This window comes from Nyctereutes procyonoides, unplaced genomic scaffold (genome assembly GCF_905146905.1).
Source record: "Nyctereutes procyonoides isolate TBG_1078 unplaced genomic scaffold, NYPRO_anot_genome, whole genome shotgun sequence".
Lineage (NCBI taxonomy): Eukaryota > Metazoa > Chordata > Mammalia > Carnivora > Canidae > Nyctereutes > Nyctereutes procyonoides.
The window spans coordinates 57,428,582-57,449,827 of NW_026575121.1; the positions used below are offsets into that span (position 1 = coordinate 57,428,582).

The 21,246-nt window shown below is 40.5% G+C and overlaps 1 protein-coding gene across 1 annotated transcript in view; it reads left to right on the plus strand.

The window, feature by feature from the left end:
• Window positions 1–21,246, plus strand: part of MYO16 (myosin XVI) — a 444,013-nt gene that overhangs the window by 75,233 nt on the left and 347,534 nt on the right. Inside the window, exons 4-5 of the mRNA XM_055335623.1 lie at window positions 9,404–9,512; window positions 17,249–17,373. Of these exons, the coding sequence (XP_055191598.1) occupies window positions 9,404–9,512; window positions 17,249–17,373 (234 nt within the window). The remainder of the gene's footprint in view (window positions 1–9,403; window positions 9,513–17,248; window positions 17,374–21,246) is intronic.

Sequence of the window (21,246 nt, forward strand, 5' to 3'; positions counted from 1 at the left end):
CTTCACATTTTCCTTTCCAGATACAATCACTTTGAACTCCTTTAGATGGTTCCTCTGGTTTTTATATCTATTTCATATTAAATAACTATGTTTCTCGCTGCACTTTGACTTTCATCTTTAGTCTGGGAGATAGGGATTAAACTCTTAGGTCCCCCAATCCCAGGCCCCATCAGGTCCATCTACTGCTATGTGCCCATCTTCTCCTTGTGTCCCAACAAACTTCTGTTATATGAAGAAATATGTACCAGCTTTGTCAGTAGGGCTGTAAATGCCATCCACAGCAATTCACCTGGAATTCATTAGTTACCCTTTCTTTCTTACATATTTTGTAAACACACGTGGAATCATTCTGCAGTCGTCCTTTCTCTCCTACCACATGGCCATCAGGAAATCCCAGTGGATCTTCTTTTCATGCAGACAGAAGTTAGCCACTTCCCACCTTCCCAAAGAACTGCAGCAGTGCAATGCATAAATATTTACATGCTCCCAAAGTAATAATTATTGACATTAGGATGTTTATAGAGGGAGCTATAAAAATGTTTTCCAATATAATTTCGACTCATAAAATTTTAAATGGTTGTAATACAGATTTAAAAATTGTTATTACCATCAGAATTTACAATCATTAAAATCTCAAAGTACATTTTAATTATAATGGCTTAATACATAGTTCTTAATGAATGAACAGATTCCCCAATAGTATCGCCTACTACATTATCTGCCAACATTCTAGAATCAGGAGGAAAGTTGTGTGCTTTTAGTTTTCTGTGCTTAAACAATGGAAACCCATGGGGAAGTCTCTGCCTGAGACCAGAGATGAATGAACTCTCTGCCTCAGTTTCTTAAGTTTTTGTGATAGTGGACAGGTAGAAGGCCATCGGTCTTCTGGTTGGTCTGACTCGAGTCCAAGAGAGACAGCCTGCTGAGAAAATGGGTTCTTCCTTCTCAGCCCCATTCACTGGTGGTCATCAGGGGTAGTTCACTCTGTTTCTGCGGGCGCACACCCTACCTGACCCTCTTTCTCCCTAACTGCTGCAGGGCTTTCAACTGAGATGTTCAGCTGAGCCTTGGGGAAAGAGGTGGCGATTCAGTGTCTTGGGGTTTTGAGGTCTAACAGTTTGTTTCTCCGCCTGTTCCTTTGGGTGGCATGATATTTCAGAATGAGAGGGCTTGCTTTCTGAATGTACCCTATAAAGTAGCATTTCTGCCAATTGCCTAATTCAACAGTCATAACAAGTGTAAAACGATGCAGGGAACAGAGGGTACGTACTTTCTAAGAACACGAGCCCCTGTTTTTCTTGATTGCATTTGATGGCCCTTTGGGTCTTTTGTTCAGTGATTTTAGGTTGCATTTTTGGGAGAGTCTTATGGTTTTGCTTGTCTTTTTATAAAAATGATTTGCTGTCTTTGTTCTGATTTGTTTGAAGCTTTGGCAGTTCTTAGGAGTTTGTTCTTGAAGATGAGCAGAATTGTGAGAAAGTTTTCTTTTCATTCTCAAATAATTGGTTGTAAGCAATAGTGAAGGGTCTATAGTGTTTTCTTTGGTCAATGGCTGGAAGACAGACTTTCAAAAAACTAAGTAATAAGTTACCTACAAATAAATGAATTGGAAAATTTTTTTGAGATCTCTTTCAGAAAGACTTGTAAATTTCTACTTCATCTTTCATTAAAGTGCTTTGTTAGGGACACCTGGGTGGCTCAGTGGTTGAGCATCTGCCTTTGGCTCAGGTCATGATCTCAGGGTCTTGGGATCAAATCCCGCATCAGGTTCCCCGCAGGGAGCCTGCTTCTCCCTCTGCCTATGTCTCTGCATCTGTTTGTATCTCTCATGAATAAATAAATAAAATCTTAAAAAAATAAAGTATTTTATTACACTTGGATTCTTTTTAAGGAACAGATTTACAAAGAGTTCCCTTATACATCTCAGAGCACATTGCACTTTTTTCAATAACAGTTATAATAGAAGACATTCTGGTATTTTTTCTGGTTTGCATTAGATGCTGCCCTTGGAGCTTTTAACCTTGTTGGACCTGTGTATTCTGGGCATGACATTTTATAAGTATTCCTTGCCATTGACTGAAATTATTTTTACTTCCTCATTGCTGGTTTTGTTAAATATATGGTATAGTAAGAGTGAGGGGATGAAGGGAAGTAATCAAACCAAATCTACCATCCTCTGCGTTTTGAGGAGCTGGGGCTGAACTTCCCTCCCTCTCTCTTCCCAGCTGTTTCATTCTGCCCATGCTGTTTGGAACTTGAATTCAGGACCCAGCCAAAAACTGTGTGCAGAGAAGGATGGTTGATTTAATAGAGTATAGCTTATGGTTATCTTTACAAATAACATATTTAACAAGCTCTTTCTTTTTCCAATTAATTTTATTAGTAGCGCTATAATTTCTTGAATGCCTACTGCATGTCAACACTGTGCAGTGTAGGCTTACACTGAGGTGAATTGGCATCTTCATCAACTGGTAATAATTGGCTCCACTTTGCAAACTGAGGGGCAGAATTGGGTGTATTGCCCTTGGTCATGAACACCCCAGCACTCAGAGCATGCTCTGATGCCAAGCCTCATTTTGTTGTACCAAGAAAAATTCTCTCTTCTTTTCAAACACTCCTTAACTATCATGTGCCTGTTTTTCAGCTCCTTGAGTTCTTTTTTTTTTTAAGACTTTTAAAATTTCTTTGACAAAGAGAGAGAGCACATAGGCAGGGGGTAGGCAGAGGGAGAGAGAAGCAGGCTTCCCACTGAGCAAGGAGCCTGATGTGGGGCTTGATCCCAGGACCCTGGGATCATGACCTGAGCCAAAGGCAGATGCTTAACTGACTGAACCACCCAGGCACCCTGCTCTTTAAGGTTTTATGTTCCGTCTTCCATTTCTGAATAGTGTCACCAAACTTACCACCTCAGTGAATGCAAGATACTGGAAATACACCATTAAATTTTTATGGACTTCAGAAACCCCATTTAGACTTCTTGTTCTTATCTCAATACGTGTTTCTTTCTTTTGAATGTGCATTTCTTGTAGGATCGCAAAATTTATTGTTTATTTAATACGAGACTCCATGAATAGTGAATGTTGTTGCACTTCCCAAAACAGTATTTTTGGTCAAATGAATTAAAAAAAATTGTAGACAATCTTTAACTGATGGGAGTCTGGATGACACAGGCACTTGTCAGGTGATCCCTCTAATCTCATGGTACAATTCCTGGTATCTTAAAACAAAAAGCTTGCAGAATGCTATTAGAATGGGCTCTGACCTAAAATAATTGCTCGTACATTATACATTCGTTTGGGACAACCTTCATTTTTTTCCTGCTAGCACATAATGCAAAATTTTCTACAGAAAGAAGTGAAACCATCTGCAATTCAAAAGCACAAAACATCCGCTTCCAGAATTTTCTATTTTTCCTATCATGTTGGACGCCAACATTTTTATATTTAAGTAGAATATTTTGTGGCAGGATATTTGAGGACTGTGTAAATATTCTATTCCTCATCAAAGTTTCGCTCAAACTTCCGCCTTTCCAGCAGCACCCAGGAAACAGAGCGTTAGCATCCCATGACTGTCCTCTGAATCAGTTATTATGAGAGCGAATGCCAGGTTCTAACCTTGTCATGCATTTGTCAGTATTCTGCATGCATTTGTCAGTATTCTGTTGTAAGGAATGCATTCTCCTGCATGCATTTGTCAGTATTCTGTTGTAAGGAAGAGCTTTCTCTTCTCCCCTGTATTCAGGTAGTTCTGTGTTGCTTAGTATCACCGTGGACTGCTGGCTTCCTAGCTATAGTTCCATCCTGCAAAAACCTGGCAAACCTCACCTCTGCCAGTGATCAAGGTTAACTCCATCAGTGATTGGGACCAAGAGACATCATGTGCCATCTGATAGGGTACGATGTGACACACGTGTCATTCCCTCTGTGATTTGTCTGCTGAAAACATTCCTGTAAGGACAGATGAGAGAAGATCTTGAAAAGACAGAGGGATGGTTCCACATTGGAGGGAATTAAAGAGAAAGCACGACTACACACAATGGGGTGGTGGATTACTCCCTGAGTCAAGAGAAATAGCTATCAACAACACAAATGGAAAAATTAATGAAACTTAAGTATGCATGGTGGCTAATAGTATTTAATAATGCTGAATTTTCTGTGTGAGAATTACCCTTATTCTTATGAAATACATACTAAAATATTAGAGATAAAGGGACATGGTACCAGTACCTGGGTGGCTCAGTCAGTTAAACATCTAACTCTTGATTTCAGTTCAGGTTGTGATCTCAGGGTGGTGGGATCGAGCCCCACGTTGGGCTCTATGCTCAGCACTGAGTCTACTTGGGGTTCTCTCTCTCCCTCTCTCTCTGCCCCTCCCCCTGCTCTTGCATGTGCATGTGCATGTGCATGTGCATTCTCTCTCTCTCTCAAATAAATAAATCTTTTTTAAAAAAAGAGAGATTCAGGAAAAATAAAGAGAGAGTGCAAAAATAGAGGGCAAGTATAAATTGGCAAATTTGGATAAAGGGCAGAGTATAAGTTTCTTAGAGTAGCTATAATAAAGTACCACAAGCTAAGTGGCTTAAGGCAACAAATTTATTGTCTTATAGTTCTGGCAGCCAGGAGTCTGAACAAGAAGTCAGCAGTACTGCACCCTACTGCGACCTCTGGGAGAGGCTCTTTCTTTGTCTCATCCAGCTCCTAGTGGCACCCGGTGTTCCTGGCTGGTGGTGGCAAGGCCCCCAACTCTGACTCTTTGTTCATGTGGCCGCCTTCACTGTGTGTGTGTGTGTGTGTGTGTGTGTGCACGTGTACCCTCATCTGGACCCACCTAATTGCATCTGCACCCACCCTGTTTCCCAAGATGTCCATATTCACAGCTACTAGGGATTAGGACTTCATTGTTTCCTTTTGGGAGAGGAGATGCAATTCAAGTCATAACAGGTACACAGGAGCTCTTTGGGCTACCCTTGAGACATTAACTGAACTTGCACTTATATCAAAATAGAGTTACCAGTAAATGTTAGCATGTGGAAAGTGGTAAAATTCCAGTATTAATGTGTTAAAAGAATTATTACTAAATGACAGGATTGGCAAGGATATTCATTGACATTAAACTGTTACATAAAGCAACCAGTAAAATGTTTATTTATAAGATTGTGAGTTCATATGTCATCTGTTAGGCAGTAGATACGAATCCCATCTGGGGGCTGGAAGGTGATATATTTGAGTTCCATTTCCAACACCAAGGGACATAAGTTAGGACAAGCTGGTGTTTGGGTGGTGTGCCTTAGGGAAAATGTGTGCAGGGTTCCCCATAGGAACCATCCAACCCTCAACTGAAGAAAATATTTGAGGAGTGGGATTTTGCATAGATAACAATGATTATTTTCATTTCCCTGATGAAAACCAGTCACAATGTGATTGATTGTCTTGAAGCCAAACTGAAGAACTTGCCTCACAGGCTATATGGTACAAAGATAACATTTTGGTTGAGCTGTTCTCACTAATGCAAGTTTGTCCTAATTAGAAATTTCTTCTTTCAGTAAGACAGAGGATAATGAGTATTGTCAGTGTAAAAAATTTGATATCTGGTGATTGTGTGTGGGATATAGATGTAGGAAGATGTTTTGCACAAACACATGCATGTGTGCACGTGCACACACACCTCCCAGGGCTTAGAGGACTCACAGGAACCAAATATAAATGAAAAAGTATGTGTATCCACACTCTATTTTCACTCTCGCTACCCTTTTCACACAGCCAGTTCCTAAGCCATCTGTTTTTATAAAGTACAGTGTTCAGCTATTTTAAAATAATATTTGAGCTTTAGAAAATGTATAGTGATTGCTTAGACAGTTTTCCTTGTACCATAGAGTAAGTGCAACCTTGGACATGCTTTGTCCTCTGTTTGAAAATCTCATCTAAAGCCCTCACCTCACCCACCTTCTCATACTCTGAAACAAGAAAGGGGAGTGGACACCCGAGCTGGCCAGGCACAGTGAAATGTACCCACCAGCACATGGGAGAAATGAAAGTTCATGGTTACTATTGGCACCCACATTCTGCACTGAAAATAGGGAGTCCTGTATCCACGAAAACACTGTAATTAATATGTGTACCAGCTCAGGAGCACTTTTTGCCAGCTTTTATACTCCGTGCTTTAGAAAACCATTTAGTTGATTCAGCATTAGTGGAATGAAATTTGAAATGTAAAAAGGATGTTGGGTTTTTTTTTTTTTTAAGTATTTAAGAATATCATGTCTGGAAGAGAAAAAATATTTTTGAATACATATTCTTTTTCAAATTTCCATATTAAAAATGGAAAATATCAAGGTGAGATTTTTATTGAATGATTTATTGGCTCTCACTTTGCAAAATTTAGAAAATCATTTTGTACTACTGAGTAGCTCAAAGTATTAAAGAAAAGTAAGTACCAGCACAATGCATTATAAATGTTACTAATTCCCAACCCCACAGGCCATTTCCTTTCCCTATGCTAGAAATTAGACTCTCCTGATGATATTAAGGCAGGTCTCTGACATTTTAAAGAGAAATCTTACTTTGCACATCCTCAGCCCCTCAGTTCCAGTGGGATGCATTAACAACCAAAATTGCACATTAATACTTGAGCTAGTCACGTGGAGAATGGTAATCAGTCGTGATTCTTATCAATGGTGGTTTTTCCCATTTTTGTTTTCTTAATAGATGTACAATTTCAGAAGTGTATACAGCTTCTCAGGGGATCTTTGAGGACGAATGTTCTTATTGCACGTGGCTCCGTCTGTCTAGGGACCTTTCCCAAGACCAGATGGTCAGGCACCGGGACCACTGTAGGTGGGGTACTCCTACCCTGTCCAGTGGTGGAAGAAAGAAGAGATGGAGAGGGAGGAGAGGGTGAGAGGAGAAAGGAGAGGGAGGGAAGGAAGGAAGGAAGGAAGGAAGGAAGGAAGGAAGGAAGATGGAAGGAAGGAAAGGTGAGTCACAGATGTCTACTTGAAAAAACAAAGGCAGGAAACATAAGTATGCATATAGTGATTTTGTAATTTTATTCATGCACCTTTGAAAATAAAGGTCAGGCAATTTAGTTAAAAGTTATGAAACTTATAGTTCTCTGCCTTAATTTTTAATAATTAGCCTAAGTTTAGTTTTTGGCTCCTATTTTTTTTTTCGGTAAATCTTTTTTAGTGCCTAACATGTGCCAGGCACTATAACAGGTGGGGGTGGGGGAGAGTGTCACAGGGAGTAGGAATAAGCTGTGTCTTTGATGAGGGAAGTTTCAATCCCCAGGGAAGACTGGCTTCTGTACAGGGGAGAATGCCTGGTAATTGAGTAGCACAGACTGGTGAGTGATGTATGCGTTGGAATTACAATGAATGAGCCCAGCTAAAATACTGAGCATCAAGTATCAGCTTCAGACTTACTTTGAAAGAGCCTCATTGCTTCTTATACAATAGAAAGTGTTCTCTCCAAGTATCCCATCTCCATCAGCACTAAGTTGTTCTCCTATTTATTTTTGTTGTTATTGACAAAACATCTTTCTCGGTGATTTTCACTGTTGCCTTATCTCCAGATGTTTGGCATAGATGAGATTCCAGCTGAAGCATTTATGCACTGGGGAGAAGGAGAACACCTTGATTTACTTCTACCTATTGGTATTGAAATCAGTAATGACACCCTGTGGTTCTCTCTCTTAATTGGTCCTTTAACAATTGATACATAAATAGGTATGCAAAATCTTACCTTCCTGGTTGGACCCCAAAGGATAGGACTCCTTAGCCAAGTCTACTTAACAATATTGCCTGGAGTGCTTTCTTTTCAAACTCGGAATAAGTAAAAAAAAAAAATTAAATGTACTAAGAAGACGGTTTAAAGTCTTAAGGACCTTAAATTTACATGCTTCCATAGCTAAGTGAAAATCTGAAATATAAGAACCTAATTTGTTCAAATACGGGAGTATATCGATATGATTATAGAAAATAAAATGTGGTGCACTCTGAGTGATGAGGTGAGCAATATAGTTCTCTGCAGGGCACAGAGTAAGATATGGACTAGTTTGCCACCTTGATGTACTTTTAGTTTTGTCTTCACAGAATATTCAGAGCAGTCCTTTGGAAACCCTGTGTGGAATCGGTAAGGTATAGGAAAGCTGCTTAATACAGATATAGAATAACAGAAGCAAAACCCCATATATTAGTATGTCAGATTATGAATGTTACACACTGTTTTATGTAACGATAGAAATTCAGCAAGGATATGAACTTCAGTAACGTTGCAGCCCAGAATTGTATTCAGTAAAAGGAATGGTGTAAGACTTGCATTTCTCTGGCCTGAGATCAGTGACTTGTCATTGGGAGGTGAACCCTGAAGAATCTCGGTCAGTGGGTAGATGTTCACACCATGCCCTTGGAGAAAAGATGCAAACCATGCCTGATAAATTTTATGGAGCTCATCGAAGATTTATGTGATCAAATTTTTCTCAAAAGGAAAGGATAGCTGTCATTGTATTTCAGTTGAGATGAGCGGTGGCCGGTGGGGGGGACATGCATCATCAAAGGTGCTTGATGAAGGGTGCTTTGAAGCTAAAAGATGTGTAATGGCCATACTTAATATACTTCATCTGCTAATATCTACAGATTGTGCCTTTTTCAGAAAATCATTACTGGAAAGAGGAAAACACACATACACACACACACAACTGGAAGCCGTTAGCCCAAGCCTTTATTAGAACATGGTAGTGTGAAAATAACTTTCAGATGACCTTCTGAAGAGAGCAGGATGCTTGAAGAGCTTATAAGGTAGTTTGGGGAAGATCAGTCAAAGTTCATAGAAAAGTTCTCCACAGAGACTATCCGAAGATGTGGAGAACTTCTGCTGCATTGGAAACAAAGCAACCAACACAGAGATGTAGTTGGCTCTGCAGCCATGGATTGGATGTTTGGGGTTTAGCAAGAGGGATGGGGAGAAAGATTTGGGGATGAGGCCTAGCAAAGATCAGTTGAATGTTTTTAACCATTGGAATTTCTGGGACCCCTGAGTGGCTCAGTGGTTGAGCGTCTGCCTGGCTCAGGGCGTGATCCTGGGATCCTGGGATCGAGTCCCACATCGGGCTCCCCGTAAGGAACCTGCTTCTCCCTCTGCCTGTGTCTCTGCCTCTGTCTCTGTGTCTCTCATAAATAGATGAATAAATAAAATTATTTAAATAACCCATTGGAGTTTCTCAGAAAGTATTGACTGCATTGTATTTGTCTTTAAAAAAAAGTAATTAGTTTCCTACATGATTCTACAGGGTTGTATCTAATACAGACTTTTTCAGACCTGTTTTCTGACCAACACAGAATGGAGAGTTTTGATCTGCTTTCTTTGTTAACAGTATCTATGTTATAACTGCTCTTTTTTTCTTACAGGCTGGAGCCAACGTCCTCCTGCAGGATGTTAATGGAAATATCCCATTGGATTATGCCTTAGAAGGGACAGAATCCAGCTCTATCCTGTTGACCTATCTCGACGAAAATGGTAGGCGGATGCTCTGAGAACGGTAGTGAGAGAGATTTAAAGACAGCACGGTAGTTACAGGATCTCAGGTTACAGGATCTCAGACTGATGTGCTTTACCAGATTACATAACAGGAAGTATTTTTTCCTGTATAGCCTTTCATTGTTCCCACCATGATGCATTGTTGATTTAGCCCATGCAGTTTTGCAAGGCAGCAGAAATCTCGAGGCCAGCAGGGAAGGAACATTTCAACAAGCATGTGAAGTCCATAATTAGTGGCCCTGAGTTTGTGATTATAATCTGCTCTCCACTGGGAGGGCATGGGAAGTGAACCAGGACAACTGAATTTTGAGTTAATGAGAGCAAGGTCATCCGAAGTGTGTTCTCCTGGGAGCGGGTGGTCCTTGCAAGAATGACACGCCAGTAAGTGAGGGTTTCAGCCAAGGGCAGCGTGCACGGCATCCCAGCACCCACCATTGGTGATGCTTGGAAACCCAAATGTTGGGAGAAAGCGCCTTGGTCACGGTGCTGGCCTGAAAGGACGAGCCTGAGCTCCCAGATATATTCCCTGACAAAGAATGTTTAATTGCACAGACTAAACGTATAATTTCATGAGTAAGTTCGGCATTGGCAAAGTGGCAGGTATTTGAGATCCTGAGCCCAACAGAGTATTAAGCCGAAGAAGTCTGCCACTGTTTTTTCCTCTTCCTGTTTAGGTATAAATAACAACGAAGAAATTCTAATCCCTTCAAGTATGTTCTTTTGTCAGAGAAAAGGTTTAAAAATTTTAAGAGCCACACAGTGCTTCTGACTCTGTCTTTGCTTCTAAGAAAAGCCCTCACATCTGCCTCTTTGTTCTCTCTGCTCTTTGCCTCCTCCAGATTGCTTGTATCCAAAGGTTTATTCTGAGGATGGTGTAGAATAATAATAATAGTACTTAAGAGCCACAAGTTCTTTAAAAAAATTATCTCATTAATTCTAAAAGCGGGGTAAATACCATTGTCTTCGTTAGGGACCGTGGGAGCCAGGCTGTCCCACTGAAGGTCACAGAGTCTCCTGACTGGGTGACAGAGATGGCGCGGGGTGCGCGGTGTGGCTCCCTTCCCTCCCCGCTCATGTCTTGGGCTTGCTCCTTACTTGAGGGTCACACTCAGATCTCTTAACTTCTTGTCAGCGGTGACTTGTTGGGGACAGATTTGATCACTTCTAAAGGGAGCGAAGCTTGAAGTGATGCACATCCCACTGCTGTGAAGTGTATTATTTGGACCTTTGCAAAATGTGGACGCGCAGGGCCCAGTTCTGAATTCGCATGAAGAACTCAATCGTGTATTATTAGATGAGCCAGTTCTATTTTACAGTTTGCTGCTCTTCTTATTGTGGGTTTCTGATAGCCACCATGCTGAATATTTCTTTTGGAAAATTGAAATTAAGTATCTTGATTTGCAAAAGACCTAACTTGACTTATAAGCCTTTCCAATTCATCCAAGGATTTTGTTTGATAGGAAATTTTAGTATTTGCAAAAGCAGTACTGTCTATTCTCTATAAAGAAAAATAAGTGTATTCCTTTGAGAGGTTGTTTTTATTGTTTATTTTTCCTTTTCTTGGAGTGTGAGAGAGGGCATGAGCAGGGTTTAGGGGAGAAGAGGGAGAGGGAGAGAGAGAGTCTCAAGCAGGCTCTACACCCAGCGCAGAGCCTGATTCAAGGCTCGATCCCACAGCCCCGAGATCATGACCTGAGCTGAAACCAAGAGCCAGATGCCCAACAGACTGAGTCACTCAGGCTCCCCAAGATGTTGATTTTAACAACGATTAAGGGGAAAAAAAGAGGAGGAGGCATTGACTCTGAATGGTTAGAAGAAAATCTGTCACGATGGTGGCTATCACAATGAGTTTGTAAAATACATGTTTGCTGAAACGAATTCAATTTAATGTCTCCTCATTTTTTAATTCTGTTTTCGTTTGTCACTGCTGTTGCCCTGGCCTGTGCCTCCCACCCATCTGCCCCTCCCTCATGTCATTCATTCTTCTCCCCTTCCTGCCAGGGTCCCTCCTTGCCTATCTGTATCAGCTGCCGTGCTTGCAGGGAATACTGTCTCATTCAGTTTATTTTCTGGCCTCTTTGTTGATGCACATTTTAGAGTTATCTGCAATGACAGCGTGGGCTGATAACCTCAGAAATTTCTAATACGCCACGACAAGATTTTCATTATTATTTGGCACTTGGTGTTTTTGAACTGCATTCTTAATAACTCGGTGGTTGCAAATCCTTGAATTTCACGGTGCGGCCCACAGGTTCCAGGCGGAGTAGTTATCACGCCCTCACATCAGGACGCATGTGGCAGGAGGCAGGACGAGGTCGCGTGCAAGTTGATTACATGGAAAATCGTTGGTCACAAGTTCTAATTGTACTGTCACCACTGACATACACAGTACACCCAGGCACAACAATTAACCTCGGCTCAACGCCTGAGCTTCCCGGGCTGGAAAACGAGACAGCCGCAGAGGGCTGATGGAGTGCTTGATGCATATTGGATCTGCAGTACGGGGCAAACCAACTGGCTCCTGCAGAAAACAATTGATTATAAAATTATCCAGCGGGCAGCCCGGGTGGCACAGTGGTTTAGCGCCACCTTCGGCCCCCGGGGTGTGATCCTGGAGACCTGGGATCGAGTCCCGCGTTGGGCATGTTGCATGGAGTCTGCTTCTCTCTCTGCCTCTAAATAAATAAATAAATAAATAAATAAATAAATAAATAAATAAATAAATAAATAAATAAAAAATCTTAAAAAAAATTATCCAGCAAGGAAAGGAAACACCGTGGGGGTAGCCCAGGGTGGTCCAAGACACATGCATGGCTTGGGGGAGGAAATTTCCTTTTCACTCCACTCCACATGGGTCATCAACCTCCCCCCTCCTGGGAAAGCCATCCTTTTAGAAAAAGTAGCTCCCATTTGTTCCCTGGAGCTCCTGATCTCCCCTGGTTAGCCCACTGATGTTCAGCTTCTGCCTCTGCTGGAAATGTCCCTACAAAGAGTGCCATTGCATCCTTGGCCCTCTGTTGGCTGGTCACCTGTCCTCCTCCTCTTGCATCTCACTGTGACATTCAGTGACCTCCATCACACTGTTCAGTGAAATGTTGCTCCCCTGCCATTGCTCCCATGCCATGTCCATACCCTTCTCCATTCTCTCTCTCTCTCTCTCTCTCTCTTTTTTTGGATGTGCCCTTTGCACATGCAGACACCAAAATGTTTGTGGTTGCCAGAGCTTTGTCTTTGAGTCTCTTCTTCTGTCACTCCATATGCTGTTTCTGGCTTATCTCACCCCCCATTCCTTGTGTTGTGACCACCTGCCTGCTCCCAGGAATACTCCTGCAGCTCGGATATCTTTGAGGACCTTCTGCTGGGCAATGAGCAATTTTATCAAGTATCAGACAATTGGAAGTAACATGCCCAAAATAGAAGTTACTGGTCTCCAAGCATGGCTTATCAATATTCCATTTTACCCTTATAGGCAGGAATCCAGGTATCCTAGTGTCACTTTTCTTTTCCTAAATCTCTCACATCAAATTGTAACCAAATTTTATAGATTCTACTTCCCTGACATCCCTCTAATACGTCTGCATCCCTCACCAATCATGCTGTTGCTGCTTTAGTTAAAAAAAAACCCTGGGCTTTCTATTTTGGAACAGCCTCAGAAACTGGTTTAGCTCTCCCTGATTATTCTTCAGAAGACTCCCAGATTAATCAGTTCACAGTGACCTTGTATTTTTTTTCTGCCTAATAAGCTTCATTCCAAATGCTGTCCCTGCACCACCCTCTTGAGAATCACCAAGTGTTAGGGTGGCAGTGCGTTCCAGTTTGCCGGGGACAGTCTCTCATTAATGCCTCTGGTTAGAATTGAGGGGTAGGGATCGGGTGGAGGTTTATAACACCCTTTGGGCTTGAACATGTTTATTTTTCTTTGCTAGAAGCAGCTGCCTTTACCTGCCTGTTCAGAGTGTCCTTAGCTTTTGGATTTCTTAGGAAGCTTACATGGAGACAAAACTTAGAGTGAAGAATTCTAGGAGGTGAGAGAAGGCCATGCTACCATCACGGGGTGGCGGATCGTATCTTAGCACAGTGGTACAGTTAGCGATATACCCGTGGCACAGAAGGGATAAGAGAAAAGGAAAGTGGAACTGTTACAAAGACAGTGTCATCTTAGGAGGGACAGTTAAGGAGAGTTAAGGTAGGGTTTGGGCTGACTTGAGGTGTTGGTATGATTTTAGCACAAGCACCTCTCAATGGTATCAGATGGAATCAGGCAATAGTAGTTAGTGTCACATGTAACAACTTGCAGATTTCAGGCAGATTATTTTGTTTCTTATTTCCTAGAAGAAAATATTTAATTCCTGTCAAAGCAATAAATCTAATCAGGACTTATATTAAGGTGTTTCAGAAAACAGGATGGAAATAAAGCTTAATGTTTTTTTAAAAACACACATTTGGCTGGTTGCCCATTACAAAATACTTATGATGTCCAAAGTAAGCGTTGGTTGTTTATTTCTTGGAGCCACTTAAGAACCTTGCTTGGCTAAGAAAAGAAGGCATTTCTGTTCTTTTGTCTAACTGAAAATAGACTTCTGCTTTTTGCCTGAACATAAAACGAACATCTGAAATCACAGTTTACTTGACATCATATTTGATTTGAAATTAAGTTTCAAAATAATAAGACAGAATATCATACTATTCCCCTTCTGATATCTTCACTATGGCTAAAGTAGATCCCTTTCTCATGACAGGTCATAAGTGAGCTGAAATGAGTGATCTCTAATCTGTTTTTAATTTGTCTTTTATCTTTGAGCCCTATTCTTCTATCAGTCGTTCAGCTTTAACGATGTGTTTAAATAATTCTCTAAAAGATACATACCACTCCAGAAAACCTGGCCACGTTATAAAGTTAGAATAACGTAACCATCAGATTCTTCTGCTACTTCCAACTGTGCAAAATTGAACACTGACATTTGAGAAATAATATTTTCCAAAATTAACTCACATGTCACATTGCATCATCCTATAAAGAACAGAGTGATAGTTTCATTAGTTGGTTCTTAGCAAACCTCAAAGCAACTCTTAAGAAAAATCTGTTAGATCTTCCAAAATGGCATATGGAGATTCCAGAGCAGGTCATCAGTGCCCCCTTCGTGTCTCTACTAACATACGTTTGCTTTGGACAGAGTACTTAAAACAAACTACATTAGCCAAATAGTGTATTTTGCTTTATTTTGTTTGATTCTTGCCTCCTTTTTATTTTTTTTTATTTTTTTAGTAATGTATTCTTTATTTTTTTATTTTTTCAAATTAGTGTTTTCATTTTCTTTTTTTAATAATAAATTTATTTTTTATTGGTGTTCAATTTACCAACATACAGAATAACACCCAGTGCTCATCCCGTCAAGTGCCCCCCTCAGTGCCCGTCACCCATTCACCCCCACCCCCCGCCCTCCTCCCCTTCCACCGCTCCAGTTCGTTTCCCAGAGTCAGGAGTCTTTATGTTCTGTCTCCCTTTCTGATATTTCCCACACATTTCTTCTCCCTTCTCTTATATTCCCTTTCACTATTATTTATATTCCCCAAATGAATGAGAACATACAATGTTTGTCCTTCTCCGATTGACTTACTTCACTCAGCATAATACCCTCCAGTTCCATCCACGTTGAAGCAAATGGTGGGTATTTGTCGTTTCTAATGGCTGAGGAATATTCCATTGTATACATAAACCACAGCTTCTTTATCCATTCATCTTTCGATGGACACCGAGGCTCCTTCCACAGTTTGGCTATTGTGGACATGGCTGCTAGAAACATCGGGGTGCAGGTGTCCCGGCGTTTCATTGCATCTGAATCTTTGGGGTAAATCCCTAACAGTGCAATTGCTGGGCCGTAGGGCAGGTCTATTTTTAACTCTTTGAGGAACCTCCACACAGTTTTCCAGAGTCTCCACCAGTTCACATTCCCACCAACAGTGCAAGAGGGTTCCCTTTTCTCTGCATCCTCTCCAACATTTGTGGTTTCCTGCCTTGTTAAGGTTCCCCATTCTCATGGGTGTGAGGTGGTATCTCATTGTGGTTTTGATTTGTATTTCCTTGATTCGCCTCCTTTTTATTACAAAGAAAAACACTCCTAAATGAATGGCATGGAATCCAGGTAGCAGGAAGCTGAGTAAAAATGACAGCTCATGTCCATTGAGTGCTGGCCGCAAGCTGGATACTGTGCTCGGTGCTTTCTGTGTTGTAACTCATCCTCATAATAATTAGTGAAACAAAAATTATCAGCTCCATTTTGGAGATGGAGAAACTGAGGCAGGGGATACATTACCTTCTCCCATTGGCCCTAGAAGTGAGTACAAGACACAGCACTAAAACCCAGGCAACCTGACCCCTGAGGCCAGTGCTCTGATGTTTATCTGGGCTCTAAGAGAGAGAAATGTGCCACGAGGCAGAGGTGCTGGGCTCTGAGGGGAAGATGGCAGCAGATGTAAACAGACTGAGTGCTCTCTGGCTATTGGTCAGATCCTGTAAGTAGTGCCTGTAGCTTCACTCCTTTGGGATATATATTATTATCTGAGTGACTGTGTATGCAGAAGACCAGACAGGTTAAGTTCCTTTCCTAGAGTTGCCCCAAGGAGGTCAGCCACAGACCTGCATGGCCAGGGAATCCACCCCCGTGTTGGAGCTCTGGTCCCCTGCACCCTGCCCTCCTCCTCATTTGTGGCACAGACCCAGTCAGATGAGACAGGGAGAGAGAGTATGTGCTCAGAAGAGCAGCTGGTTCATAGCAGCCACTGGCTGAGAGACAGATGTTGATCATCATCACCATCATCATCGTGATTACTCTCGCTGAGAATAAGGTGGATTGTTTCCCCTTAGTCAACACCTGTGATGTCTAGGAACCAATACGGGGAATGGGATGTATAAATGTGAAGATATGAGCTACCATGGAGATTCATGATCACGAAAGCTCAGGTTAAAATAAATTCTGAACAGGGGTGAGCAGACCTGAGCTTCCCGTGGCCACACCTTCCTTGGTCAAGTCAGATAGCCAGTTCTTCACTCCGCTTTAGTTTATTTCTCTTTATTAACATGAATAGTCATGAAATGCTTGATTGGAGTATCTCTTTAAATGTATTTTGAAAGCTTTTGAGGTCTATGGGAGAGTTGTGAGAATAACATACCCTTCATCCAGTGGCCCCACATCAACAATTTACACGGCTGTGCTATGTTTGTCCAAACTACGAAGTCAGCGTGGCTACAATACTATTCACTAAACTATAGGTTTATTTGGATCTTTCCAATTTTCTCACCATAGGTAGTTTTCTGCTCCAGGATACTACATTGCTTGTAGAAGCAACTATTTTGGCCAGGAAATTAAAGAGAACAAAAACTGTATTTTATCACTCAGTTCAGTTCAATTCAAATACTTCTAGCAGTGCACCTTGATGATTTCTACTGAACCAGATATGCAGTGAGAGTCTGCCAGGTATAAGGCATCACATCACATCTTTGGGATATAATAAGAGGAAAATTATTCAAGACTATATTCTAGCTGAAAATAGAATGCATGCCTAGAAAAACAATTAAACAGACTTTGAGAATTCAAAATAGAAGAGGGACTTCAAAGAAGAACGTGTTGAAAAAACAGTGAGATAAAACTAAGGGTTGACCCCCAGCAGCTGAGAAGCATCTCTGCCTTCTGTTTGAAAGGCTGTTTTTCCCCTAGGAGTGGATCTGACCTCACTGCGCCAGATGAAGCTTCAGAGACCAATGAGCATGCTAACGGATGTCAAACACTTCTTATCAGGTGGCGGAAATGTTGATGAGAAAAATGATGAAGGGGTAACGCTGGTAAGTCTATGTAACTGACTCTGAAATATTGCTTACGTAGAAAATTTCAGTTGATTTCTACTACATAGAATTAGATACCATTAACTTGTAAGAACTATCTTTTTTCTGATTTAAAAGTACTACATATTTATTGTAAAAATCTTGAAAACACCTGAGTACCCAAAGAGCAAAACAGAAATCATGTATGTCACTGCTCAGAGAAATCCAGGGTTTCCAGGTTGGTGTATTTTCTTCAAGCCTTCCTTCAATGTACATTTAAAATTTTAGGATAATTTTTGTGCATTACTTAGTGTGATTTTTGAAATAGAGCTTATAGGAGAATGTTTTCATTTTAATTTTAAAAGAAAAAATTATGGGTTACTCCAGTGAATGAATTTCTGAATCCAAGCAAAATCATGTCATTACTTTTTTTAAATATATAGCTGAAAGGCACAGTTGTGGTAATGTAAAAGAGAGTACAATTAAATTTGGATTAATTCTAATATAAGCATAATGTCTAATTATGAAAATAAAAAAAATCGTTGGGACTACAGACCCATAAAATGTACTTGACCTGGGCATGCTGGTGTTAAAGTTAATTGTGGTGTATATAAATGTATTGTGGCTCAGGGAAAAGATTGAGAAAAATTAAACTAGCAGATGGGAGTATGACCCTTGAAGCATGGGATATGTAGAAGTGTCTGGAACCAGAGATACTATTTTTACCATGGAAAAAATAAGATGTGAGGTTGAATACAGTGATGAGAGAAGTGACTAGTCTAAATGGGTAAAAGTGGTGTGAGACCTAGTACAATTTCAGATTTGTTAAATGCAAATCAATCACCTTGAGACATCCAATAGAATAATCTTCCTAGATATTGATTTTGGACTTTGAAATATAAATTTCAAAAGTCTATCAAAAACATAATGCCAAGTTATAAACAAAGAAAATAAAGCATGTTTAGAATTTATTGAAAAATCACACATTCAAATGGAAAAATATTGTAATTAACCTATTAAAGAGATACTTATTAATCACATCCTGTGAACAAAATAATAATGAACACCACAAAAGTCCTGTTGTGGGCTCACATTTCGTTGTGGATATACATAATATACAATATAAATGAGCTAAATATATAGCAAAGGAGAAATAGTAAAGACAAAGACAATGACATGCTAAGTGTATTGTTGACATTTTAGAGACATACAGTTAAGATGTCACTGACAAAGAAATTCAAGTAATGACCTGAAAGAGGTCTGCACACATTGCAGGTGTGCATGGGAGCATCCTAAGCTGAACATTGGCAGGTGCAAAGGCCCTGAGGCAGGTGTGTTGTGACTTGGAAATAGTACAGAGCTAAGCAGAATAAAGGAAAGGAGGGAGGTAGCTGGCTCAGATTGCGCAGGGTCTGTGTACCTGTGTGAGGACTCTGTAGTTACTCTGTGATGGGAACACATCAGAGGGCTCTCGAGAGAGCCAGATATGGTCCTACTTCAGTTCTAAAAGCATCACTTGCTCTGACTGCTTTGTTAAGGATGGACTATCAAGGGGCAGGGCTGAAGCTGAGAGTTCAGTTAAGAGACTTTTCTGGTAATTCAGTGGTTGGTGGTGTGGACCAGACAAAGCTGCAGGAAGCTGAGAAGGTGAAAAGTGGCTAACTTCTGTCTGCATGAAAAGAAGATCCACTGGGATTTCCTGATGGCCATGTGGTAGGAGAGAAAGGACGACTGCAGAATGATTCCACGTGTGTTTAAGCTTGAACAACTGGAGTGATAGAGTTAACATTCAATGAGGAGAAGGCAGAGGACAAGGACAAAACGAGGTTAGAGCAGGAACAGCTTTGGAAACATAGAGCTACAGGTGCCCCTGAACCATCTTCTTGGAGATGTTGAGTTTGTGGTTGGATCCTGGAGTCTGGAATTCAGGAGCTGTCTGGACGGCAGAATCAATTTTGCAAACACTGGCATCTATGTGACATTGAAAGCCTTGACCCTGAATGAAATCACAGATTTGATACAGAAGGAAGAAGAATTTTGGACCAAGCCATAGAGCTTAAGAAGAAGAGAAAGATCCAGAAATGAGACTGGAGGGAGGAACTCCCAAGATGGGAGGAAAAGCAGAAGAATGAGATGTTTCAGGAGCCAAGGAAAGCAAGTATGATGATGAGGAAGATGAGGATAAGGAGGAAGTGGTTGACTATCAGATACCACTGAGGGGTCAAGTGATTGGAGATGGCGAATTGGCCATTGGATTTCATAATGTGGAGGTAACTGGTCTTTTCAGCAAGGGCAGCTTCAGTGGGGTGGGAGGCTCAAAATCTAGACTAGAGTGGGTAATGGTTCTTTTCACACTAATGTCTAACACAGAGCAGAAACCCAGTAGAACTTTGTTTCTCTGTTTGCCATCAAATATTACAACTTTATATTTCTTTTAAAAAATACACTGCCAAATAAAAATAGTATGAGTTTCAAATACCACTAAACAAAAGGATCCACCTACTTCATTTGTTAAACTGTTGAAAGAATCAATAGAGAGCAATAAATTGCTATTGTGTTCAACCATCTTCAATTTTGACATTCTTTGTGACCTTTTTTTATTGAGCAGAGAGCATAAACGTTGCAAATAATTGTTTTGTAATAACTAAATGATCATCTTTGAGCTTTTTATAAGGAAAGTAATAGTGATCGGAAGGCAAGGAAGCTGTCCCTGGAAGATCACAGCATGTAGCAAGTGGCAGTTTAGATCAATTCTTGTGTCTGAATTGGTTAGTCTATCATGTTAAGGACTGCCAACCCAGAGGTGTCCTCTGGATTGTGTGTTTCTGTCTCTTGTTGGTGGGAACAGTTGAGAAGACATTTGTCCACAAATTTCTAATCCTCAGTTAGAATATCATTGTAGTTCAAATTTAGGCATAATTTCCCACACATTTAAGTTGTACAAAAAAGATAAAGCTACCAAAAAAAAAAGCTACAATTAAAAAAAAAAAAGGCCTGTTACAGAGCATATGAAAATGGGTTCCTGAGTTCCAGCCCATATATGCTCTTAGAAAATTCTGCTGTAATGACTTTCAGATACATTATTAAGGTGCTAGTTCTTTACTCTTTTGTCACAGAATTTGACATATAACATCTGGCCTTGGGACACATATACTTGGTTTGTTAAAAAGAACTATTCATGATGTGCAAACATTAAGCAATTTTATTTTGTCTCCATTTGTTATTTTGGTGGTGCCAATTCATTCCTTACTTCTGGATGAAGGCTTAGCCAATGCCATCAGCTTTCTAGCCATTTTTAGGGAATAGACCCTTTATGGTTACTTTATGTCACAACACATAGCCTCAGTTTAGAGATCAGAGTGCCTGTTCCTATATAACCATGAAAAGTCCCAGCTTGTATGAAGTCAGGGTTCACTGATCTTTTTTATGCCTTATTACCTTCTAAACCTCTGGTGTAGCCATGGATTCCATGTCAGAATTGTGTTTTTAATGTAACAAAGACGGTGCCTCGAATTACAAAGAAAGCCACTTATATGGAAACGTCATAATCTTAATATTAAAATTAATATTGATATTAATATGATATTAATATCATGTAATGCATGTGATATGTAATGCATGTGCTTCTTTATTAAGGCACTAAGTAACAGATATAGCATTACCATGATTTTAAGAGTAGATTTGAAGATGGGTGATATTTGGAGGTATATGCTATGAGAGCAATGTTATAGGAGCATATTTCTTTTGATGATAGCAACATAGGTGTGTAGCCTAGGTTCACTATTGAAGAATTTGCTAAATTTCAGTTGGAGCTAGAAAAAAAAGCTAATCATTTTTTAGTTAAAACCCAACCAAGTTTGCAAATCCCCTGAATCTCTCCATAGATCCTGCAGG